The sequence below is a fragment of the Delphinapterus leucas genome, chromosome 2, assembly GCF_059928025.1.
Source record: "Delphinapterus leucas isolate spDelLeu-1000000601 "Yukka" chromosome 2, BTC_Dleu_Yukka2, whole genome shotgun sequence".
NCBI lineage: Eukaryota > Metazoa > Chordata > Mammalia > Artiodactyla > Monodontidae > Delphinapterus > Delphinapterus leucas.
Genome location: NC_143130.1, coordinates 69,216,443 through 69,242,869, shown reverse-complemented (window position 1 = coordinate 69,242,869; position 26,427 = coordinate 69,216,443). Strand labels below are relative to the sequence as shown.

General features: G+C 48.8%; 1 protein-coding gene across 1 annotated transcript in view; it reads left to right on the top strand.

Annotated features, from left to right (window-relative positions):
* Positions 1–24,333, top strand: part of NOX5 (NADPH oxidase 5) — a 147,415-nt gene extending 123,082 nt beyond the window's left edge. Inside the window, 12 exon segments of the mRNA XM_089907067.1 lie at positions 1,064–1,231; position 1,419; positions 2,899–3,030; positions 6,331–6,491; positions 8,393–8,587; positions 10,253–10,297; positions 10,692–10,816; positions 11,094–11,151; positions 11,153–11,182; positions 11,817–11,913; positions 18,862–19,028; positions 20,068–24,333. Of these exon segments, the coding sequence (XP_089763193.1) occupies positions 1,064–1,231; position 1,419; positions 2,899–3,030; positions 6,331–6,491; positions 8,393–8,587; positions 10,253–10,297; positions 10,692–10,816; positions 11,094–11,151; positions 11,153–11,182; positions 11,817–11,913; positions 18,862–19,028; positions 20,068–20,199 (1,311 nt within the window). The 3' untranslated portion in view covers positions 20,200–24,333.
* Positions 24,334–26,427: the final 2,094 nt, after the last annotated feature.

Here is a 26,427-nt window from a genome sequence, read left to right as displayed (position 1 = left end):
CAGGCTTTCGGGATTCTAATCCCCACCCCACTACTTACGGGTCACTCATTGTCATCATCTGTAAAACGGAGCTATAATTCTCTACCTTTGAAGTTATTAATATTTTAGGAATTAAATGAGATAATACATGTGAAGCCAATAACTACACACACCTGGCACATGGTCAGTCCAAAAGTATTAGGTCTAGCTTTGCTTTCCTCTCTCTAGCCTCCTCGAGATATAAGAGGTCACAGAGGATTTGGTTGGGAGATCGGAACTGTCCCTTGGACTGATCTGGTCACATCAGAAATAGACATATATATATATATGTATACACGGCACCTACTTGGGGCCAGCAATGATCCTCTGAAGTCAGAATCAGCATCCTCATTTGACCCATGAGGAATCTGACTCTCGGAAAAGTAACTTACCAGGCCAAGGTCCCACAGCTAGTAGCACAGCAGGTATTAAAACTCAGGGCTGGGCTGCCCTGGTGGCGCAGTGGTTGAGAGTCCGCCTGCCGATGCAGGGGACACGGGTTCGTGCCCCGGTCTGGGAGGATCCCACATGCCGCGGAGCGGCTGGGCCCGTGAGCCATGGCCGCTGAGCCTGCGCGTCCGGAGCCTGTGCTCCGCAACAGGAGAGGCCACAACAGTGAGAGGCCCGCGTACCGCAAAAAAAAACAAAAAACAACGCAGGGCTTTGCTCTTTCTCCTCCACTCCCAGAACACCATTGCTGTCTTTCCTTCCTTCCCGCTGAGAAAGGGTCAGTGGGCTGAGACACTGATGCTCATGAGCCCATCAGAGGGTGCAGTTCACTCTGCCCAGAACACCCCCAGGCAGATGTTCCAGATGTTTGCCACTAGCGCCAAGAATCTTCCCTTACAGACTTTCTGGACCAAGCCCCCAGAACAGAGAGGCAACGAAGCTTCCCACCCCCAACCTCCTACCCAAGCCTGTTCCCAGGAGAGGGTGTGTGTGGCCAAGGCTCTGGGCACAGTCCTGGCTTTAAGGATGGCCGTGAACCTTGGCTCTGTTCCACCCCCTGGCCCTGACTCTGGCAACTTACTCCCCACCCCCACAGGTGTTCTATTGGACCCACCTGTCCTACCTCCCATGTCTGCATGGGCCCAACTTCTGGAAGTAGCTGCTGGTCCCTGGCATCTTATTCTTCCTGGAGAAGACCGTCGGCCTGGCCGCATCCCTCATGGAGGCCCTGTGCATCGTGGAAGTCAATCTCCTCCCTTCCAAGGTGCAAAGGGGGCCTGACGAGCCAAGGGGAGTCACAGGTGGTGGGGTGCAGAAGCTGAGCACTCTGTTAGACCCCCGCTCCCAAGGAAATGGGGCGCCCCATCACAGTGGAGAAGATAAGCAAAGTGCAAGACTCGATCCAGCCCTCCGGGAGTGACACTTCTGGAAGGGGAATGACAGGTAAGCAGGGTACTACTAAAGGCCAGTGTACACAGAATACCTTCAGTAAGTATATATTAGTGTCTACAAGGTGGCAGGCCCTGCACTAGGTGACAGAGGTGCAGAGAAGGCTTAGGCACTGTCCCACTCTCCATGGGCACACAGGCTAGTAGGATAGCAGCCCTTCCGTTACAGTGCAGGGCTGTGTTGGTAAGAGAAGAAGAATCCCAGGAGGTGTTAAAACTCTTTGTCTTTGAGAGATCAGAGAAGCTTCAGAATGAGAGGGGAGCTGCCTTTTCAGGGTTTTGAAAGATGAATAGGAGTTTGTTGGATAGACAAGACAGGGAAGGGTTTGCTTGGATAAGGAACAGCATGGGCAAAGGCACAGAGTTATGAAAGGGCATGCTGTGCTTGGGGGACTACAGGTAGTTTGGCACAGCTGGAGCCAAGGTGCCAGGGAGAAGCTGGAGGGGTGGGCAGGGCCTAAGCGTGAGTGACCTTACTCTGCAGGCCACAGGGAACCCTTGAGCAGGGTGGGGGATGGGTGGGCAGTGGTATTGAGGTGCTTTATACTCCAGCTGCATTTCTTTACTCGCTCTGTAGAAGATGGCTTGGAGGGGACCACTGGGGAGGCTGTTGCATACATGTAGATGAGAGCTCACGAGAGCCTTGACCTTGAACTGGGTGGGGAGGGGCCATGTCACAGAAAGACTCAAGAGGTAACTGGCTGCATTTGCGGTTGAGGTGGGGAAGGCGTCTAGGCTGTCTTGCAGGTGCCTGAGTAACTGGGGCCATTTTTGGAGAAAGGGAAGGCAGTTCTGGGTCGGTTTGACTCTGGACAGCTTGAGAGTGAGGACATGGAAGTTGACTAAGAGGCCGAGATTTCTGTCTAGACCCTGGCATCAGACAGAGTGGTTGGATTCAAATCCCGTGGTTTCTTAGCTGGTGGCCTTGAGCAAGTCATTTAACCTCTTTGAGCCTCAGCCTCTCCTGCATAAAGTAGAGAAAGAATGACATTCATCTCAGAGAGTCGCTGTGAGGACTAGAGATAGCACTAAAAGAGCTCCACACAGCTCTGGCACCCAGTAAGTGCTCAATATACCGAAGCTACTAGCCGGGAGGCAGTTGTATCCTGGGGAGATGCCCGTTCACGGTTGGAATACCACCCAAGTGCCACAGAAGTTCCAAGAAAGGGGCTGGAGCAGTCAGGGGCTTCACAGAGGGGGAGGGCCACTGAGAAGCAATATTTACACCACAAGAAGTGGGATCACACCATGAGCCCCACTTCAGACACAGCCTGGCTTCCCTTCTCTGATCACTGCCCACCCCCTGGTTGGCAGATGTGCTGCAGGGGCGAGACCCCACTCATAGGCACAGAAGAGTCTCATGTCTGGGGCCAGCCTGGCTTATGGTGGAGAAAGACGGCTCAGCCTCCATCCTCTGGCCTTGGGGCCCCTGGCAGCTCTGGGCCTGCACAGATGACCCTGGTCTCTTTCTTCTCTCCCCAAGTCACTCATCTCCTCATCAAGAAGCCTCCTCCTTTCCACTACAGGCCTGGCGACTACTTGTAACTGAACACCCCCACCATCGTGCACCACAAGTGGCACCCCTTCACCATCAGCAGCGCTCCCGAGCAGAAAGGTAGGCCTGCGCCAGCCCCACTGGTCACTCAGCAGGTATTACTGAGTCCTTGCCGTGTGCCAAGCAAGGCTGGGAACCAGGAACACAGAGGTGAACAAGACCAGACACACAAAGTCGACCTCCCAAAGCTCCCTCTGGAACACAGAGGCAGCTGTGCAGATGCTGGCCGAATGGGCTGTTTCGGGCTGTACTGGCTGCCGTGAGGGTCACAGGGGAGGGCCTGGCCTGGTGGGGGAAGTGGGCAGGGTGGCATTTCAGCTGAACTTTGAAAGGTTCGTAGGAGTATCCTAGGTAGGGAAGGACGAGGGGGTGGAGGCGGAGGGAGAAGCATGAAAACGTGGAAACGTAGGAGGGTCTGATGCAGTTTGGGCTGAGAGTTGGGTGGAGTAGGGAGGAAGGAAGTAGGGGCACTGGGGGCGGGAGAGAGGGTCAGAGAAGGGACCAAAGGCAGACAAGAGTGGCTGGCAAAGTCGATGAGAACCAGGGTGGGACTGTGAAAGACTTCGAACGCAGAGTGGAACGCAGGATGGCGCAGGCGGTTGGGAGCCCGCAGGGGTCTTAAGTGGAGGAACAGTGGCTCAGAGGAGAGGGGACCAGGTCGTTTCCAAAGGGGCTGTGACAGGAAGCCAGGCTTCCACACTCCATGTGGGCATGAGCCCTGTGGGGCGTCAAGGCAGCAGAAGCCCTCACACCCTTCTCCCCCATCCCTGGACCATCCCTATTCCTTCTGGATACCCAGCACCCATAGAACCGCTCAGCGGACCCTCCCTTTGCCCAGCTGTCCTCTGACTCACAACCATGCGTGGGCCTGCCTTCTGGTCCTGAGCTGTTGGTCGGGCCACAAGCTGGACCTCTGACCTCCTGGCCAGGCATTGGCCCTCCCACCTCAAGCGGTGCTTCTGACAGAGGAGGCCTTGCGTGGCCTGTTACAGCGAGACCCTTGCTCGGCTTCATGAGGAGTAAAGGCTTCTGGTTGCCAGGGTTCTCTGACCCACCCCCATTAAAAGCTGTAGCTTCACTCAGGATGCCTCCCACCCCCTGGCCCAGCTCCCTCAGCTCAGGGCACAGACCCAAGTCCAGGGTTCCCCACCCGAAGCTGCACAACACCCGCCCTGGAATCATGTGAGTGGTGGCCTGGATGTACAATGGGGTGAGGGTATGGGTTAGAGAGGGTGGGTTATCTTCTTCCTATTTTTCTTTCCTTTGCTGTTTTGTAAAGAACAGATATGCTTCCGGAAAATTCAGACAGTATAGAAACATGTCCTGAAGAAAATTAAAATCCCTCAAGTAATTCCACCCAAAGAAATCCATTGTCCCAAGCGGGAAAGGGGCGATGGGATGAATTGGGAGATTGGGACTGACACATATACACTCTTGATACTATGTATAAAATAGATTCCATAATAAGAACCTACTGTATAGCACAGGGAACTCTACTCAATGCTCTGTGGTGACCTAAATGGGAAGGAAATCCAAAAAAGAGGGGAAGTATGTATACGTATAGTGATTCACTTTGCTGTACGGTAGAAGCTAACACAACATTTTAAAGCAACTGTACTCCAATAAAATTTTAAAAAGAAAAAAAATAAAACCATTGCCTTCCAGATCTCGATACATCTCAATGGATAATCAGAAGCAGAGATAATTCTGCATGCAAGGGACCACTGTCTTGAAGCCCACTTTTTCTCCGTGAATAGTATGTCATGAAAATCTTTGCATGTCAGTTCTTTTAAAAGAAGAACTTTTCCTTTTTCTGGCTGCATACTATTCCAGTGTATCAATACTAATATGATTGTAATGACCATGTTTATTTTATGGATGTATTATTTATTTGACCAGTTCCTGAAGGGGTTTCTTCAGGGTCTCAACTTGGAATCTGCCCATATCTTGGGCCCGAGTCCCCTGCAGTAAGCTGAGTGAGTCTATACGGGGACTGGTAAATCCTCCAACTTTGTTTGCAGAGCTGGCTTACAGAATCAGGAGTGGAACTCAGGCTGGCAGGTGCGGCTGATTGAATTCAGCTGACATTTAAGAGACCTTCTCCATATGAGTCACTGTGTGAGGCAGTTCAGGGTGCATCTGTGCGACAGGGCATAGCCCAGCCCTCCTGCCTCTTTGCACCCTGAAGGGTGAGGAAGCGCCAGGAAGGCGCATGGGAGTAGGGATCCAAACACGTGGCTTTTCAGTCCCCTCCTCACAAAGCTGTGAGAGCATGCCTCACCTCTCTGTAAACACAGGGTCCAACCAGTCCATTCAGGAACTTAGGTGGACAAAAAAGTGTGACATCTTTGTTTTCGCTAACAGCTAACTAAAATTTAGCATTTTCTTCAGGTATGAATGCAGGTGACAATCCATAGTAGCATTACCAACCCGTGTGCCTTTTTCTAAATGAAAACCATGGATTCTTCTTCATATCACATTACGGTTGCTGTCCATACTTTCGGATATCATTCATGCTTATTGCTAATTCACGTTTCCAGTGGCCATGTGACTCCTGCTGCATCTCAGTATTTCATGTATTAACAAAAACGCACATGTATTCTTAAATCAAAATTTTAAAAAATATATTTTGATAACTGTCTCATTATAATTGGTTTCATTTGTAATTTCTACATATGTTATTCAATGTATTTAAAAACCTTATTCTGAGAAGGAGTCTATCCATTTCCTTCATACGACTGCCAAAAAGAGTCCGTGATTTAAAATAAAAGAAAAAGGATGAGAACCCCAGACCAGGAGATCTCTTAGGGGCCTCCTTACTCTCATGTGGGTTCTTTCTGGTACCCCTCAACAGGGGGATAGCCCCCCCAGGCTTTTCCATCAGTCATCCACTCAACAGGGAACCTTAGTAAGCAACCCCTGCATCCCAGACACTGGGGGCAGTGCAAGCTGTGGTTCCCACCATTGACTGAGCACCTACTGTGTGCAGAGCCGTTGTCAGGCACCCGGTTGAATGTGGGAGGGAGAGGGTCCCCACCTTGGTGAGACCCTGGCTTGATGGAGGAGGCCTGGCCCCCACCCCTAGGGAGCTCCCAGTGTGCTCAGGGGCACTCTGACCCCTGCCTTGGCAAAGGAGACTGAACCCTTAGGTTGACCTCACCGAGCAAGATTGCCAGGTCTGCACAGAGAGCTCGGTTCTCCAAGTCCCATGACTGTGGCTGCTAGTTTGGGCCTGAGGAAGGACATTCAAAGGAGGACTTAAGGGGCGGACACCCAGTCCCAATCCCTCCAAGTGAGACGGGCCTGTCCCTGCTGGAGAACGGTGCTGAACCCTTTCCTCCCTCCCTGTTTCTTGCTCAGACACCATCTGGCTACACACCCGGTCCCAGGGCCAGTGGATAAACAGGCTGTATGAGTCCTTCAAGAAATCAGACCCAGTGGGCTATGGTTCCGAGAGGCTCTCAAGGAGTTTGAAAATGAGAAGGAGTCAGAGGAAGCCGCAGGGAAGTGACTGCAGGGAAGTAAGACTCCACCATGCTGACAAACCCATGGGGACCAAGTTGCCTTCTTAGTTGGCAACCACTGAGCAGCTGTCGTGTACACCGGCTGGACGGTGGCACACAGGGCGAGGCGACTACAGACTGTGTGGCCCAAGAGCCTCCTTGAAGCCTGCCACGCCAGATCCTCCATGCTCCAGTGTGCTCCGTTAGAAAGAAGGGGACAATGCAAAGAGGGGGAAATTGAGATGAGAAAAACCCACCCCCACCTCTCTGCTCTAACGCTTTCTAACTGTATGGCCTTGGGCACATCTTTTAGCCTTGCTGAGCCTCAAGTTGTTCATCTACAAACTGGACGTGCTTCCCACCGTTGGCTTTCCTTTTACACATGATTCTTTTAAGGACCAATGGAATGAATGCATGTCAAGTATTGAGTGAACTGAGCAACATGGTCCAGAGGGATCATTCATTATCACCATCACCATCATCACCGTCACCATCACCGTCACCGTCACCGTCACCATCACCATCACCATCACCGTCACCGTCACCATCACCGTCACCGTCACCATCACCATCACCATCACCATCAGCATTGTTATCTTTTGAGCCCTGATGAACTGCACAAGATTGACAATCTGGCAGTGCCTGGAGTGAATACAGGTTCTGGGAGGTTTGGGAGGAATACAGAGAGATCAGAGCAGCACCTGAGGAAGCAGAGATAGATGTAGGAGGCTGAGGGTGCCTGAACACTTAGTAGGCTGTACCACTAAGCCGGGAGACAGGTTAATATGTGGAAACCCTGTTGAAGGTCAAAGGAAGAAAGCCCCCAGGCCTGGCCCAGCCCTGCCTTGCCCCTGTGGAATTTAAAATCCAGGGGAGAAAACCATGTGGAATCCTGCCTGGTCAGACCAGAGGGACCTTCTAGAACAGTGCCAAGAGCAAAGCTCCGGGAAAGGGAGAGGTAGGTAGAAACAAGCAGAATGTTCTCTCCTGTTAATCAGGGGAAACCTCCCAAAGGAGAAAGCTGATTTTCAAAACCGGGCGAGTCTTGGCACACTGAGATTGGTGGGTAGATACACTAAAAGCGGTGTTTCCTTGGGGTCTTAAGCACTGCTGCCAAAGAATAAACTGGCACAATCTTTCTGGTGGGCAGTCTGGCTATATGTGTCAGCGTTTTAATATCTATACCCAATGGCCCAGCAATGCCATTTTTAGGGATTTAGCCTAAAAAGCGATTGGACACGTACACAAGAAGTACATTAACCACCTTGTTCATTCATTCATTTAGCAAATATTTATTGAGCACATGATCTACTGTTTTCCAGGTACTGTTTTAGATGCTGGAGATATGTCAAAAAGCAAAATAGCCATTGGCACTGCTTCCCTTCCGGAGGGGGAGATAGACAGTAAATGCACAAATAGATACAAATAGATATAAAATGTGTCACGTGGTAATAAATGCTATGAAGAAAATCAGTTAGGGTAAAGGGAAAGAGCTAATTTATATAATATACCGTGGTTGTTAACAAGAATGAGAAAATGAGGATAACCAAAATGCCCAACAATAGGGAAGCAGTTAAATAAATTACTGATCGCCCGTCTAATAGAATAGTAAGTTGCCTAAAAAAGACTATGTGAATGTATATGCATTAGCACGTAAGCTGGTCAAGATGTAGTAAGTGAAAAAGGCAAATTACAAAGCAGTATGTTCCATTTATGTGAAAGTGTGTGTGTGTGTGTGTGTGTGTGAAAAAGATCTGGAAGGACAGAGAAAATGTTTAGAGAAGTTGTGTATTCCAATTCAGGGTACTTTTTTACATTATTCTTTAAAGTTCTGTAGTTGCTGAATCTTTAAAAAAAACTAACACGTACTGATCTCGAGGTTTAAATCACAAAGCACTGTTTTTTTTGAAACCAAACAGGTTTTGCAGCCCCAGCCCATCCACTTTGGAGCCTCGGCACAAGGTGCAATGGCCTCCAAAAAGAATGTCTCTGTGGAGATGATGCCCTACAGGCCCAAGGGAACTCCACAGCAGGGGGATGAAGGCCTGCTGTACGTGGGGACAAAGGACGGGGTTCAGGCACAGTGGGAAGCTGCAGCCAAGCACCTGGGCCAGGTAAGGCTGAGGAAGCTGGGGCTGGAGCCTGGAGAGCCAATGATTTTTCTTCCCAGGAACGGTGGGTGGGTCCTTGGAACTTGGAAGAGAAGGCCTCAAGGGCAGGCCACATTCAGGAAGGACCACACACCATGTGGTGTTTCTGTAGCCAGTTACCTGCATGGCACCTTCATAACTTTTGCCATATTTACTTCCCACAGGTAATATTTCCTACTGAATCTTTCTCCTTACATCCCAACATTACTTTCAACTTAATTGTATATTAAAAGGACTCTTTAGATTGCCATGTTTAATGAAGAACCAGTTATCACGTGCTGTAAACAGAAGATAACTCTGAAAGCAAAAGCAATGTAATTAAATTCTTGCCAGATTCTTGTCTGCTAAGTGAGACTCTGAGCCTGAGCTGCATCCACTGCTTGTTCCCTCTCTCTTCTCTGTCATGCTCTCCATCTCTTTCTTTCTCAGATTGTTAAAAGAAAAAAAAAAGGAGGAGGGGTTAGTGTTAGAGAGATGTTAAAGATATAATAACCATGATGTAAGGCTTTCTCCTTGCAATCAGAGGATTTTTAAAAATTGTAAGAGAAGTATCCCTCTCACAGTGTACTTCCTAAAATAATCCTCACAAGTAGTTCACATCCAGCACTGTGGAGGACACAGAATTCGGCTGCCGCCAAAGAAGCAACGTGATGTGAAGTGGTGAGTGCGGGATGGGCAGCTGGAGACCCAGGCTCCACCCCGAGCTCTATGGGAATTTGGGCGAGTCATTTCCACACTCTCGGGTTTGGCTTCTCTCTGTGAAATAAGGGGTTTGCTTGGATGATTGTGAAGGCCACCCCTCACCAGAAAGAAACTATCACAGGGCCCTGCAGCCCTTTGGGGTGGGTGGGTTCTGTTTCCTTCATCTTCAGGAAGGAAGCACTTTGACCTCAGGGAATCTGGTCTGCCTGTCCTCGGGGCTGGAGGAGTTAGGCAGAGCAGAGGAGGCCTGCTCCCTGCCCTCAGGCAGCTCCCTGTCAGCAAGCCCAGAGCAGCTTCCCAAGGGCAGGGGCGAACTCTGAACCAGGCCCATGCGTGGCTTTTCTGCCTGGAGCAGCTGAGCAAAGCTTCCAGGAGGAGCAGCCACTCCAAGTGAGCTGCACACTGAAGGATGCACAGGAAGTTTCCAGCTGGGCAAGAGGAGAGCGTGCTCTAGGCACAGGGAAAGAACGTTCAAGGCCGGGGCTGTGTCTAGAAACGTGAAAGCTATCGGGGAGTGGCTGAGCCCAAGAGGCGGCTGGGGTGAGTCTTCTCCCATCACACCCTGAAGCTGACTTGTGTCGGACCTCTAGAGCGATTGTTACATTTTCAGGAATTTTGAGAGCCAGTTATTAAGCACAGTCATTGGTGGGAGCCATGATGGCAGTGTTTACACCGGGAACCTAGACACTAAAAATCAGGAGTTTGTCGTTGCTGGTGGTGGTGCTTTCTTTTTCTGAGGAGTCCGTGTACCAGCACACCACTGATGTTCTCCCTCAAAAGTGCCCCATGCTCCCTGGAATGGTTGGGACAGAAAAGGCAATTCCCTTTTTGTAAGGTTGCTCAGACTGGCAAGGGTGAGGAAGCCTCTGAGAAATGCCTGGCCCTCCCACTCCCAGAGACCCACCTTCTCTGCTCTACTCCCTGCAGGTCTCCGAGGTGTCCTCTGAGAACCACCAATTCTGCAACATCAAGGTGAGAGGCTCAAGGGGGTGGCCCTAAGCAGAGGAATCGAAGCCTCTGCCCACGGGGAGGGCTTGCTGTGGCTCTTGGTACCCAGGTTCCACAGTCCCCACGGTCTGACTCCCAGGTCTCCAGATAATGGAATCAAACCCCTGACCTCGCAGGGCACACGGGGCATGCTGGCTGGGCCCTGCTCTCACCAGCTCTGCATGCGAACATTCTAGGGCTCTCCCAGACTCGGGCTCAGACCACAGCGTGTAGAATGTGCTCTGAGTGGGAGCCACTTACTCCTGAGATCCAGCCCAGGAGATGACTGCCTGCATATAAAGGGAGGTCCTGAAGCGTCGGGGTCCACTTCTCCCTCACCCACCCATCCTGTCTTTCCTCTAACCCCTCCTGCATGCAGTGCTACATCGATGGCCCTTACAGGACCCCCAACCGCAGGATCTTCGCCTCCGAGCCTGCTGTGCTCATCGGGGCAGGCGTCGGCATCACCCCCTTTGCTTCCATCCTGCAGAGCATCTTGTACAGGTAGGTGGACAGGCTGTGGCCCTGCCTGCATCCCGGGGCAGAGTCCTGAGAGACAGCCTCCCCTCCCCACCCTGCCTTCTCCCTCCTTTCACCTGGCTCCCTCTCCCCTTTTCTCTCTTTCCTCTCCTGCTCTTTTTCGGGTCTCACCCCTCCCCCTCCTCATGGGGTGGGCCCTGCCACCCCACCTCCCTCCCTGTGCCCTGCACTGTTCTCTGGGGTCCTGAGAAATCTCATACTCACCCCAAACTCAAGAGCCCCTCCTCTCTTCTCCCCTCAGGCACCAGAAGAGAACGCACATCTGCCCCCACTGCCAGCGCTCCGGGAGGGAGGGTGTGTGTGCAGGATGCTGACGTGAAGCTCCACAGGGTGAGTGAGCACCGCCTCCTGCAGGAAGGACTGGGGAGCTCCCCAGACACCAGAGCTACGTGCCCCCTGTGCAGAGGCAGGGGAGGGAGAGATGACCTCTCCCCGGCTTGGATCCATTGGTCTCTGTGTTCAGGGCTCCCCCAGAGAGACATTCTGGGCCCTAAAGGCCGGCATCTCGTTAAAGAACACGGAGCCTGAAAGTCAGGCAGCCGGGATTCAGTTACAGCCATGATGCTTGCTAGCCGTGACCTGACAGTGGTTTTAAAAATGAAAACGTTTGCCGTTTGAAAATTTATTATTCTGTGTAGGCCACTTCAAAGAGTTTCTAAAAAAAAATAATGAAGTAATGTTTTTCTGGCTGTCCTAAACTTAAGATCTCAGAATACTGCTCGCTGTAAACAATAGATTATTAGAGAAAATCCTGACCTGGTTGTCAGGACCCCGAGTTCTGATCCTATGCTGCTCTGTGGCCTGGGCAATGTTCCTCACCTCTGTGAGCCTCGGTCTCCCCCTCCCTTAAATGGGGGCGATAACGTGTGCCCTGCTCACAGCAGGGTGGTTACACCAGGGCCCTGGGGATCACAGATATGAGTGAATGAGGTAGGCCCCCTCTGAACTGGACCCTTCTCCGTAGGTGGACTTCATCTGGATCAACCGAGACTAGCGGTCTTTCGAGTGGTTTGTGAGTCTGACCAGAGTGGAGGTGGACCAGGCCGAGGAGACTCAGGAGGGTAGGAGAGGAGCGGGGCCTGAGGATGATGGAGGTGGGGCAGCGGGGTTCAGGGTCTCTTTAAGAAAGTGTTTAGATTATTCTATCAAAAATGTGGGGGAGGGGATTCCCTGGTGGCATAGTGGTTGAAAGTCCGCCTGCCGATGCAGGGGACACGGGTTCGTGCCCCGGTCCGGGAAGATCCCACATGCCGCGGAGCGGCTAGGCCCGTGAGCCATGGCCGCTGAGCCTGCGCGTCCGGAGCCTGTGCTCTGCAACGGGAGAGGCCACAACAGTGAGAGGCCTGCGTACCGCAAAAAAAAAAAAAAAAAAAAAATGTGGGGGAGAGGGGGCTGCTTTTTTCCCCCAATAAAATGTAATATTTTGTGAAACTTAAAAGAGAGAAGAGAAAAAATATTCATAATCCCATCTAGGTATCCAGGCATTTTAAAGGATTTCCTTCTGATATTTTTTCTTATTCACATTTTATAAAAATGTATAGCCTTGGGGCTTCCCTGGTGGCGCAGTGGTTGAGAGTCCGCCTGCCGATGCAGGGGACATGGGTTCGTGCCCCGGTCCGGGAGGATCCCACATGCCATGGAGCAGCTGGGCCCGTGAGCCATGGCTGCTGAACCTGTGCGTCCGGAGCCTGTGCTCCACAACGGGAGAGGCCACAACAGTGAGAGGCCTGCGTACCGCAAAAAAAAAAAAAATGTATAGCCTCCCCCACCCCATTTCTCTTTTTTATGGCATTTCTTTTTATTCAAAATGAGCACTTATTAAAAAGTTAGATTACCAGGCCTCATTCCAGACCTTCCAAGTCGGATTGTGTGGGAATAGGGCCTGGGAAGGTACATTTTAAGACGATTCTCAGACGATTTGTATTCACACTTTTTTTTAAAAGTTTTTTTGAGGGATAATTTACATACAATAAAATTCATCAATTTAAGTGTCCAGTAAAGACAATGGCATTTTGACAAGTGTGTCCAGTTGTATAACCATCACCATAATCAAAACATGGGACATTTCTATTACCCCCAAAAGCTCCCTCATCTCACTTTGCATCAATACCCTCTCTCCACTTGCAGCTCCTGGCAACCTCTGATCTGCTTTTGATCACTATAGTTTTTCCTTTTCTAGAATTTCATAAAAATGCAATCATATAATATGTATGTAGTCTTTTCTAACATCTTTCACTAAACATAATACCTTTGAGATTTATCCATGCTGTTGCATGTTAAATTAAAGTAAGTAGTTAATTCCTTTTTGTTGCTGAGAAGTGTTCCATTTTCTGGATATACCACAATCTTTTCCCACTCAGTTGCTGATGGATGTTAGAGTTATTTCCACTTTTTAGCCATTTTTGACTATGAAAGTCTCTGTGTGGACATATGTTTCCTCTTCTCTTGGGTAAATACTTAGAATTGGGATTGCCGGGTAGTATGGTATGTGCTAAGTTTTATAAACTGTCAAATTATTTTTCCCAAATGACTGTACCACTTTGTATTTCCATCAGCAGTGGAGTTCCAGTTGCTCCACAACCTCATCAACATTTTTTTCTTTACACCTTTATTGGAGTGTAATTGCTTTACAATGGTGCGTTAGCTTCTGCTATATAACAAAGTGAATCAGTTATACATATACATATATCCCCATATCCCCTCCCTCTTGAGCCTCCCTCCCATCCTCCCTATCCCACCCCTCTAGGTGGTCACAAAGCACCAAGTCATCAACACTTGATGTTGGCAGTCTTTTTAATTTTAACCATGCTAGTAGGTGTATAGGGATATCTCGATATGCTTTTAATTTGCAGTTCCCTAATTAATTATGATGCTGAAGGTATTTTCATGGTCTTATTTGCTGTTTGTATGCCTTCTTTGTAAAGTGTCTGTTCAAATATTTTGTCTGCTCTTTAAATCCAGATATTTTTCTTCTTTTTATTAAATTGTAAGAGTTCTTCATATATTATGGAAACAGGTCCATTACCAGGTGTACATTTTATAAATATATTCTCCCAGTCTGTGGTTTGTCTTTTCATTTACTTAAACTGTCTTTTGAAGAACAAAAGTTTGAAATTTTAATGATGTCCCATTTATCAGGTTTCTTTCTCTTATTCTTCATGCTTTTTGTGTCCTAACTAAAACCTTTGCCTCACCCAAAGTCATGAGTATTTACTCTTAGGTTTTCTCCCAGAAGTTTTATAGTTTTAGCTCTTTATTTAGATCAGTCTCATAGTGAGTTCAACAAGGTCCAGGTTATAAGGTGAATATGCAAAAGTCAATTCTATTTCTATTTACAAACAACAAATAATTAGTATTTGAAAATCTTTAAATAGAATTTTAAGAACCATGAAATACTTAAGGATAAATTTAGCAAAATATGGGCAAGATCTGTATACTAAAAACTACAAAACATTTCTGAGAAACAGTTTTTGTATATTTCTTGTACTTGAAGTTCATTGAACTTCTTGGACATCTGGGCTTAGAGTTTCTATCAAATTTGGAGAAATTTCAGCCATTCTTTCTTTACATATTTTTTTTTCTGTCTCCCCTTCTCCTTCCTGTCACTTCAATTACACAGATCTTAGACTGTTTGATACTCACAGGTTATTGTGAGTAGGGTTGTTGTTGTTTTTTCCTCTCAATCTGTGCCTCGTACCAGATAGTTTCTATTGCTATGTCTTCAAGTTCACTCATCTTTTCTTCTGCAGCAACTTATCTATCCTTCCTATCCTAACAAAAGTCCCAGCAGGTTTTTAAAAATAGATATCAAGAAGCTTATTCTAAAATTTATAGGGAAAACCCAAAGCACCTAGAACAGCTATTAATCCTATCCATTGTATTTTTCATTTCTCTTATTGTGTTGTTCTTCTCTAGAAGTTCCATTTGGGTATCTTTTATGTCTTCCATTCCTCTTCTCATCATAGCTGCTTTGTTTTGTTTTTACATTCTCAAGCACATTTATAATATTTGCTCTAACATCTTTGTCTAAGTCCATCATCTCTGTCATTTCTGGGTCTGTTTCTAATGACTAATTTTCTCCTAGTTATGGGTCATATGTTCCTGTTTCTTTACGTGCTTGATAATTGTTTACTGGACAGCAGGTACTGTGAATTGCATGTTGTGGTCTGGATTTTGTGGTATTTCTTTAATAGTACTGTACTTTGCTCTGGTGCACAGTGACATTGTTTAGGATGGTTTGGATACTTTCAAGACTTGCTTTTAACTTTTGTTAGGATGAGTCCAGAACAGCCTTTATTGTGGGGCTAATTCAGCCTCAGGGCTAAGGTGCTGCACCTCTGAGGACTCATCCTACTGCCTTATATATTAGAAGGTGTCTGCACTCTTGATGGTGGAACACAAACTATTGCCAGCTCTGTTTGAGCTCCAGGTACTGTGAAGCCTCATGTTTTCTGGTAATTTTCTTTCACAAGTGTACAGATTAACACTAAGCCAAAGACTGAGGGGGAACTTTATGCAGATTTCCAGAGCTAGTGAGCCCTCATCCTCCCTTCCTCTTTCTCTTCTTCCTTCGGTCTCTCTTCCTCTCTGCAGTTGCCCTTATTCTAGTTTTGTGCCTGGCACGTTCTAGCTGTCCTGGCTCCCTGATCTCCAATTTCTGTCTCCTCAATTCAGTGAGGCCAACACCAGGCAATTGTAAGGCTCACTTCAGTGTTTCCTCCCTCAGTAATGACAGTCCTACATGACCTGTTGACCAATGTCTGGAAACCATTGTTTTATATATCTTGCTTATTTTTCTAGTTGTTCAAGGTGAGAGAGTAATATGGTTCCTTTTACTCAAGCATAAAATTTTAATAGACGTAATCTGTAAGTAGAAACGAACATGTGAACAAACATATATATTTACTGGGGGTGTGTGCTCAATATGTTTCCCAATAAATCAAAAAATTTAGAAAGTGGTCTAAGATAAAAATTATACGGCTTGGCACGTACGAATTCTTTTGCTGATGGTCCCTTCTTTTATGTGTTCATTAAATTGGAATGTTTAAATGTCCTCCCCCCAGTCCCTGCAGTCTCCCCTCCCCGCCCAGCAAGTGTTGTATCGTACATTTTTTACTAAGCATTGCATGATAACATGTTTCTCTGGGTTATTTAATAGTCCTCATGGGACATCTTTGTGGAATACTGAGGTTTTGTACTATGTGTAAAGTTAATCTGTTAGTTATTATTTTGTTTTGTTATGTTTTACTTACGGAAGATCTTAGATAAGGAGGAATATCTCTAGATATGTTTCTAACTTCAAGAGAATTGGTGACGTTTTTTTTACAGTGTGGAGTCCACTGGAACTAGATCTTATTTGGCTGGTTAATTATCACGAGGTTGCCATGAATAAATTCAAATTCCTATGCTAAACATAGTTTATAAGTTCAAGTAATCAGACACAGTTTTCTACAAAAAACATTCAAACACATATAGTTTACTATAAGAAACATCCAAAGCCTTAAAGCACCAGTCAACAGTCTTTGGAAGAGAACAAATAAACCCTAGAATATTGTAGTAAAGCTTCTTGCCCTTTCTTGTAAATAACAATTAAAGCAAATATTTATATAGCATTGACTTTGTTCTAAATGCTTTTAAGTATATTAATTCATAAGAAACTTGCTTTTATGATGACAGCCTAAGGGAGAAGTTTAGATTTAATTTACATTTTCTAGTTACTGGTATATAAATATTTGCTGTTTGCTTCTTCCTAATCTGTGTAAGCAAAGGGTAACAGCTAACCCACTGCTTTGCATTCTCAAAGCCACTTGAGTCAACAACTTTGTTACCTCACATTTCTTCCAAGGTTTCTCATTGCAGCTGAAGCACGTGGCCTCTGATTTCAACTTTAATCATATACCGAGGTCTGAGTCAAAGAATTTGTGGTTTATAATTTTTAATTTCTATAGCTGAAGCTTCAATTGTGCTGTTTGAGTTGAGTCTTTTACTATATCCCATATAGCTATAGAACCTTGGGCACATTGCTTTGCCTCTATCTCCTCATCTGAAAAATATGGATACTACTAAGTACCTACCTCATAGGATTGCTGTGAGGATTGGGTGAGAGATCATCTGTACAGCACTTAGAACAAGGGCTGGAGTTTAATAACTGCTCAGTCAATTTACCAGTAGCAGAAGTCGTACTAATAGTAGTAGAGGTGGTAGTAATGGTAGTAGTAGTAACTGCTCAATAAATTTAATAGTAGTAGCAGAAGTAGTAATAGTAGTAGTAGTAATTGCTCCATAAATTTAGTAGTAATAGTAGTACCAGTACTAGTAGTATTTAATGGCTATGTAATGAAGGATACGGTGGTTTGCCGTAAATTATTTAACCATGCCCCTACTACTGGACATTTTGTTTATTCCTAATTCTCCACTATCATAAATAAAGCTGCAATTAATATGCATGAGCACATAGTTTTGTTTTCCCCTTCCTTTGGATGATTTCCTTAAGAGAGTGTCCCAGAAATGGGAGGACTGTCTGGAACACGCTGTCTTGGAGAGAGCGAAAACCTCCACAGCGCCTCCTCCTCCCTCCCGCTCTGATGTCTCATTCTCTCCTTTCTTACCCCTGTGTGGGGGAATGGGGGGGGGCAGTGACTCTGAGGAAGAAGGGCCAGGGCTGTCTCAGGTGGGCAGCCCTTACGGTACATCTTCTTCCCTCCTGCACCACCACGCTACTGAAGTTCAGTGATGTGTGAAATGAAATGTGGTGTCCCTCCTAGGGCCATTTGCATTTTAACAATGGCTGAGATCTTGAGCCAAAGGAAAAGTGGGCTAATCGTGGCGTATGAAACAATAGAGAACAAGCTGGGCTGGCCTGAATCCTTTAGGGAGAGAGAATCCTTTAAGGATAAAGGATTGTCAGCTCGTGAATCCAGCGTGGTAGATCAGGCCCCGCCGTTTCTGGCGTGCATTGTGGCAGGGGTGTGGGGCAGCCCCGGTCAGTCTTCTCCCCATCATGGCACACCAGGAAAATGACATTTGTTTGCCACCTCTGGGAGAATGGAGGAAACTGCTTGAGCACAGGGGTGCCCACCTGGATGTACCGATTGCCCTAGAGCTGGCGGGATCAGTATCTCACAAACCTGTCCCATTGCAGACACAGAGCTGTGGATGCTCAGGCCTAATGGGTCTCCTAGATGCCAGTCTCTGCCCTGTCCCTTCAGTCCTCTGACTCCCCTCCCTGAAATGCTCTTTTCATCTCATCATGCCTTGCTCCAGTACCCCCTCCCTGCCCCCATTCCCTAGCTGGGCATTCCAGATTCTTCACATTCTGGCCTCACTGTGTATCCAGTCCTACCCACTGTTGCACCCATTCAAGGATGCTCTGCTCCAGCCGGGCAGTCACATCATGCCCCACAAACTCCAGCCTCCCACCTTTGTCTCATGCTACTCCCTTCTTAGGGTGCTTCCTTCACCTCCCCTTTGAGTCTCAGCCCTCTTCCAAGACCTCGCCCAATCCCCACCGTCCCAGGAAGCGGCTGTGTGTGCTCCAGCCTGCCCTGTATATCAGTAGCATTTGCCATCTGATCCACTCACTCAACCCTTGACTCTCTGGTCTCAGTGGTCTTTCCATGTGTGCGTGGCTTGTGTCCCCAACTAGGCTGAGCAGACACCATGAGGCACAGAAGGGCATGAGTTCAGAGACCAAGGACAGCCACGCTGCCCTGGGATTCATTTACCTTCTGTAAATATAAGGTCCAGCTCCTGGGGTGGTTGTGAGACTTACATTAGACAATGGCTGTACGATAACTCGTCTATGCGGTGCACAGGGCCTACCCAGCTCGAGCGGCTCAAGAGAGCCATCTTTCCTCTCTACAGCGCTGGTCAAATGAAGGTACTGGGTGAATATGGTTGGCCGACAGTGTGAGTCCTCCGTCAAGCCCCAGGACAAGGTGGCTGGCATCCTGCCCTGTCCCCATCATGGGTGCTGGCCCCTCAACCCTGCCCTCTCCTCCCCCACGTAGGCCGTTTCCTGGAGCTGCGCATGTATATGACCTCCGTGCTGGGCAAGAATGACATGAAGGCCATTGGTTTGCAGATGGCCCTTGACCTCCAGGCCAAGAAGGAGAAGAAGGATTCCATCACGGGCCTCCAGACACACAGCCAGCCTGGACGGCCAGATTGGAACGAGGTAAAGGCCACCTGGAGCCCTAAAGCCTGCAGGGACTAGTGGGTCTGCGAGCCTGAGGCAGTGACTGGGGAGATTAGGGCCAAGCAAGCAGGGGCAAAGATTGAGGCCAGCATCCGAGTCCAGCCAGGATCTCAGGGCTGGAACGGGAGGCAGGGGACCTACATCCTGGCTCCATCACTAGCACCGTTTGTTCCACCCCTAGCCTCTGTTTCCCCATCTGATCACAGAGGAAGTTAGCCCATATAACCTCCAAGGCCTCTCCCAGCCCTGACCCCCTGCAAACCAGAGTCTGAAGGCCCATGTAGACAGAGTCCCAGGGAGGCATCAAGTCTTATCCCTTCCTGGTACAAACAGGGAAACTGAGGCCCAGAGCCACAGAATAGTTTGCAGTCTTTCTATTTTATTCCTCAGATTGGTTTTATTATTATTTTTCCTCCCTGAGCACTTACCAGTTGGGGTGCAGAGTTTGCCTGAAGTGAGCAGAAGGTATTGCTTTTCAAACTGCTATAGATGATCCATGTTTAGATAGTGAGAGCCCAGGGGGAACGGGGTGCCGGCGGGGCTTCGGCACCAAGAGAACTTTAGGCAAAGGCAATTCTTAAGCAGAACTTGGGGTGGAAAAGGCTCCTTGCTGGGGGAGAAAGCCTGACTTCAGGAAAGCGGCATTTTGATGGAGGCCCGTGGGCTGGCATGAGATTGGGGCTTTGGAGGTCAGTGTACCCTCTGGGCTCTGCCATCGCCCTACAGCACTGCAGCTGGTTTAGTGCACATCTCCCCCATGGATGCAGCTCCTTGAACCAAGGGCCTGGGTCTTATTTCTTTCTGGTCCAGCCCCTCCCTGGGGTCGGAGTCAGGTTACTCACTGAGCAAACGGCCCCTAAACTAATGGCTGAAGCCAAGCAGCTGTGCCCTGGGGCTCCTCATGGGGAGGACAGCCATCCTGGCCCATTACATCTTCGGCTCCACTGGGTGTGTCACTGGGCGGGTCCACGGTCCCCCCTCTTCTCCCTCTGCTCTCCCCCGACCCTGTGCAGTCCAGGTGTTCCAGAAGTTAGCCACTGAGAAGAAGGGCAAGGTGCAGGTCTTCTTCTGTGGCTTCCCAGCTCTGGCCAAGGTGCTCAAGGACCATTGTAAGCAGTTTGGCTTCAAGTTTTTCCAAGGGAACTTCTAGCCCTGCCTCTCCAAGCTCTGCCCAAACCCGCACTGCCCGCCAGCCGGATCGGATTGCTACCAGGGCCCTGCAGAGACCAGCCTCAGACAACCCAGAAAATCCTGCTCACCGTGCAGAACAGGAGGCCCTAGGGGACCAGGGAGAAGGGCAGGGCCTTGTGCAGTGCTCCTGTGAGTTCTGGGATTGCTGTGGGACTGGTCAGACTGGGGGCGGGGGATGGAGGTGACATGGCTGGGGAGTGCAGGGGGCCTTCTCAGGGCAACAGCTTCCCTAGAAGTCCTCTGAGGATGCCTTCCCTCCTACTGCAGTGGTCCCAGACCTGCCTAATCATCAGGATCATTCAGGAACTTCCACACACTCAGCACGTTATTATGAAAGTTTTCAAACATACAAAAAGTTAAAACAATTGTGCAGTGGACAGTGTTACCCACTTTCTAGATTCCTCGGTTAACATTTTGCTGTATTTGCTTTACTGCGAATTTTCCATCTATCCCTCCCTCTAGCCGTCCACAAATCTATCCCATTTATCTGATGCATTTCAAAGCACACTTTGCTACTCCGAGGAGCTTTCTTTAAATGTAGATTCCTGGGTCCCACTCCCAGAAATTCTGATTCTGAAGATCAGGGGGTGAGACCCGGAATGTGTATTTTATCCCAAATCCATTCCCATACGGAGAGAGAAGCAGCTAATTTTCCCTTCTCCTTATGTCATTGTCTTCCTGTCTCCCTATTTATCTGTGTCCCTTTTCTCCCTATTTATCTCTGTCTGCCTTTCTCCCTGTGTCTCCCCCCTGTGTGTGTCCCTCCCTTGCTCTGCATGACGGTTTTCCCTTCTCTGCACACACTGAGTCATTAGAGAAGCAGTATGGAGACAGCGTCTCTGTGTGTGTCTCTCCATGGTGGTCACAGAAAGGCCTTGTGCCCAGGAATCTAGCAGGTTGTGACTTGATGCTCAGTTCAGCCATGCCCCAGTGACGTGGCCCTGGCAACCTCTCTGAGCCTGTTTCTTCATCTGGAATATGGGCCCGGTGCCCCGTCCTCCCTGATCACAGTTGCTGAGGGTGAAATGATATACCACCATTAGTGCCCAGGACGTTCATCCTCCGTCCCTGGGTGGCTCTTTATTGCTCCAGGCATCTGAGTCTCTGCATCTTCTCTCTGCACCCAAGCTCCCTCTGGTCTGTGTTCCAGCCTCTGTCTGCATCTGTCACTGTCCGGGTAGGAGTGGATGGCAAGGACAGAAAATACAAAAGCCCCCCTAGGAGACTCTTGGGGGAGGAGAGGTCCTAGGTGGCAGGCAGGCCCAGGAGGGCTAGGCTCACCTGTTGGATCTGAGCTGGGCATTTTCTCTCTGCCCCACACCGCAAGCCCCTGGTGACCCCACCGTTCCCGGGCATCCTCTACCTTGCAGCTGGTTTAGGCCTTGCAACCTAAACTCTCCTCCCCAAAGCTGCCTTCAGCGGGTTGGAATCAGGCACTTTTCAATGGGATTGTAGATTGTACCTTTCTTTTCTGTGGGTTGGAAGTACTTGGCGTAGAACAGGTAAAGAAGCTGGTGACAACCATGATGGTGACACCTGTTATAAAGGGCTGGGCATCAAAGGGGGATGGCGGCTGGATGCAGCCGGTGAGGGGAGTGCAGAGGACGAGCAGAGAGGACCCTTGGAGTCATCTTGCGGATGACAATGAAACAAAGTCGGTGGGAGAAGTTCTTTTCAAAAAGAAGCAGCAAGAAAAGGGGATGGGGGATGAGGACGTGGATGTGCATCTTGGGGCAGAGGGTGCAACGCAGAGTGAGGACTGAGACAGAGAAAAGACGGGACACAGGACGTCATATTCAAGATGTGGGAGGAGCTGGAGGAAGAATACAAGAGGAAGAGTGGGACCCAGCTGTCAGCTCTGTGGTGAAGGAGGCAACCACGTGCCATATGGAGGGCAGGAAGACGGGGAACTGGGCTCAAGGAGCCTCTCCTGGGGCTGGGAGCCAGCATATCTGGGAGGCCTCGTGTTGGGGCACTTGTGCATGATCGTGTTTAATTTCCAACAAGCCTGGGATAGGCGCCCAACTCACGTGGAGAAACTCAGACCAAGAGAAGTTGTTACCAGCTTAACTGGCAACACTCTTGGAACTCATTTCCTCCTGTTGAGTCTGTGTTTTCCTCTCATAATCAGACTTGGGAAGGCTTGGAAAAGCAAAAACAAAAACAAGAACAAGAACAAAAAACAACTGTCACTCTATGGAGGGTAGAGAGAGGTAAGCTAAGAGGTCCTGATGGGCTGGGGTATCTAAAGAGGGTATAGCAAAGTCACGGGGGGAGTTGGCAGGGCGGAGTCTGTTTAGCACAGGACCTCACACACACACACACACACACACACACACACACACACGAGTCACCATTGTTTTACATTTCACCCAGTCTCTGTCCACAATGCCCTAAAACACTGGTGCCCCAGTCCTCAGTCCCTTGCTCTCTCTTTACAGACTTCTACCGGTCTCCCACTCCTCTATACAAACAGCCAACTGTTCATTTAGAACCTTATCTTCCAAAGGTCATGGAAGCAGGTGGAGGAACTTGAACCTCGATTCTAAAATGCCTGAAGGATCCACACCTGTGACTTGTGACCACGTGTGGCGAAGGCTTTCTCTCCAGACATATTCTGCTTGCCCACTGGAGGGCACTGTGGAACCAGCAATCTCGGGAGGTTTTGTTCTGCTGGGAGGGACACTGGTTGCTGAATGGTAGTGAATCAGGAAGAGCCAGGGAAGACCGTGCCCCACCCCAAAGCTCCCGGCCCTGGGCCACACCTGCAGCCCCAGACTCGAGCAGAACCGTGAAGTCCAGAGACTTCATTTTCTAGATCAGAGTTTCTCTAGCTGCCAGCCCCTTACCCCAACACACAAATGCACGCACAACCCTCCCCTCCCAACCCCCTGCCCCCATACACACACACACACACACACACACACACACACACCCCTCCCATCCCTGTACCAGTGTCCGGGTTCTGGGCTTCCCTCTTTTCTGTCTGCAAGGTCAGAACAGGCCTGGCTTGGCTGGAGGGATGGAGTTCGTTGGTCCAGGCTCTGCCACCTCACATTGTCATAGGTGGCAGAATCAAATATGTGGGTATACAGATTACTCGGGCTGTCCGTCTAGATGTTTCCTAGATGCCCAGATGGGGGCCATCCTGCCGTCAACCAGAAACAAATACATCCCGATGGCTGGCTGACTTTTCTCCTTCCACCCAGATGTTGGCAATGCTGTAGGCACATCTGGGGCCAAGATGGCCAAGGTCGACACACACACACACAGAACAGAGAGGGAACACAGGCGACCTGCAGATCAGCGGTGGGTGTATCAGGGTGTGTGCTGCCCTCCTCCACCAAGCTGTGAGCTCCTGGGGGGCAGGCCTGTGGCCCCATAGCCTCCTGTAGAGGGAGGGGCAAGAGCCCTAACCAAATACCAGCTCCCACCAGGGCAAGGGATTACTTAAATGGAATCATCCTCGGGAAGGGTCTTCTGCCTGTAACTGTCACTTGTAATCTGGGGAACAAAAGCGCAGGCACAAACTGAACGAATCGCTTTGCCAGGAGGCTCCACGACGCTGTCCTGCTGTGACGACAGCTCTGGCAGAGACAGCAGTGTTAGTGAAACAAACCGTTAGGCCCCCGCCCCGAACAAGCCGCACAAGTGCATTCCGTTAATACGCTGCAAGGCAGCAGTGTTGGGGGGACGGGGCCGGGGGACGTGGGCGGTATGGAGAAGTGTCACCGCCTGGCAGACAAGGTGGAGGTTAGGATTAGCCACACCAGCTGAGACTGGCTCTGGGCAAACTCCCTGGAGATGTGCCATGGAAAGGCCTTTGCCCTCTGAAGTTGAGGCGCCCGGCTCTGCATTTGCTTCTGCCCCAGTCAGCTGTGTGACCTTGGATCTGCCCTGTGACCTCTCCGAGCTCTCACTTCCTCAATGAACAGATGGAGGATGTGAGTGTTTAAATGCCTGTACGTGCATAGTTATTTCCAAAAACATACACAAAAATATATTTTATCTGTTTGCTCTGGGGAGTGGGAATGAAGAGAAAGGAAGGAAAAGATTTTCTTTTTGGGGTTTTAGGGTTCTTTCTTACTTTTTATTTTCTACCCCTCTATCGATTTTGAAGTTTCTATGATAAACATGTATTCGTTTTATAGCTTTATTTTTAAAAAGAAACCCAAAGTAGAATGTTAATTTAAAAAAAATTCAAGTACCAAGTTTTGATATGTTTCTATCCCATCTAACAAAAACCAAACAGTGCATGTGTATCATGCAGGAGACAGATAGAAATGTATCGGAAGACGTTGAGAAAGATGCACACCAAACAGTTCACAGTGGTCAACTGTGGAAAAGGCAAACGCACTTTTGTGGTTTTCTCTGTTCTGTTTCATGTGTTACCCATGTAATGTTTCACAGCATAGAATTTTTATACCATGTACTTCATATACTACTCGTTTTTTATCTACATACTTATGTGATGGCCTATGTCATTTTTTAAAGAATGAAACAAAATGGAGAGATTGTCTGAGGTGTCTTCTAAAGATCCCTCACATTGATTAGTTCTCGAATGGAAGGGTTTGGGGCATGGCTGGGACTGAGGGAGCCGTCCCTCCAGCTGGGGGGCCTCTCCCGGCCTCTTCTGCAGAGTGTGGCTGCTACTGTGCCTGTATTCAGAATGCAAAGCTGCCAGCCCTAGATGCTCTAAGGATGCAAATGAAAGGCCCCTTCCAGGCCCAGGGCTGGTCCAGAAAGGCTGCCTCGGGTGCACTGTCTCTGCTAAACAAATACTCATATTAACCAGTCTTCCTGACAGACTGATGTGTCTTTTTATGATCTGTCTTTACAATATGATGACTTTCTCCTTTTAAAAATAAGATTAATTCAGACAAGACATTTATTTTATGGGGAAATCCATCCCAGGGGGAAGGAGACTCCAGCTGAAAGGCAGAGATGGCTAGAGAAAGACTCGACTCTCAAGGAAGCTTCCCGCTCCCAACCTCAGCCACATGGCAGTGGCCCCAAATGAGCTGCTCTGATCCTACCCCGGGACAAGTGGGGCCACCTGGAATCATCCCAGTTGTGTGAGTGTCACCTCCTTGAGAAAACAAAATAAAATAGGGAGGGAGTTTCAGTGTGGTGGAGGGGAAAGGGTGCATTACTCTTCTGGTAAAAGAAAAAAAGTTCTGAGATTCCCCCAAACTTGGTTGGATGTCTGTGTATACAGATTAAGCTTGTCTTAAAAAAAACCGTGAAGTACGTCCAAGGGACATGAATTATTTGTCTCTGTGCCTCTGTGCCGGGAATAGCGCTACCATCTAATAGGTGCTTGGCAGTTGTTCGTGAATGTTTCTGTGCTATGATCCCTGTTTCAGCTGGTGGCCCATGAGGTACCCTTGACTCTTCTATCTCCCCATCCTCAGCCTTCAGCCAACCACCAAGCATGTCAACATGTTTCTCAAATCCATTCCCTCCTGCATCGGCCTGGCCTTGGTTCAGTCCTTCAGTCGCCTCTTGCCTGGACTAATTACACCCACCTCCTGGCTGTCTTCCTTTCTCTAGTCTCTCCGGGTCTGATCCATCCTCCACACTGTTGCAGATCTGATTACACCCCTTCCTGTTGGATAACTGTCCTATCGCAGTCATCGAACTCCTGAGACCGGCACGCAGGCCTCCCCACATGAGCACTCGATTAAGATCTGCAGCCGGTATCATTACTGGCCCTTCCTCCTGTGTCTTGCCAACATCCATCTCACCTTCGTACTCTAAAAACACCCTATAACTCAGAGTTTCCCCGACCACCATGAAATTTCACACCTTCCAGCCTTTGCTTCTGCGGTGCCTAACATTTGGAGCATGCTTCCCCGCCTTCAGATTGAGATCTCAGAACACTTTATCAGCTCATCTGTGAAGACTTCCTTGCTGATCCCTCTCAGCGCAGAAGAACAGCCTCCTCGGTGTGATTGCATGGGACCTACTTCCACGAGAGCATCTGTCGCAGGCATTGGCTTTACCTATGCATGTCTGTGAACTCCTTGAGAGCAGGAACAAGGTTTATACATCTTTGTCTCCTCCGTGCCTAGCACATAGTAGGTGATCAAGCGTTGGTGTTGATGAGCTGACATAACTCACTTGAACGAACCCCCGTGTCTCCTTCCTTTCCCTACCTGCTCTGCCTGTGCCCCCTCAAGGATGA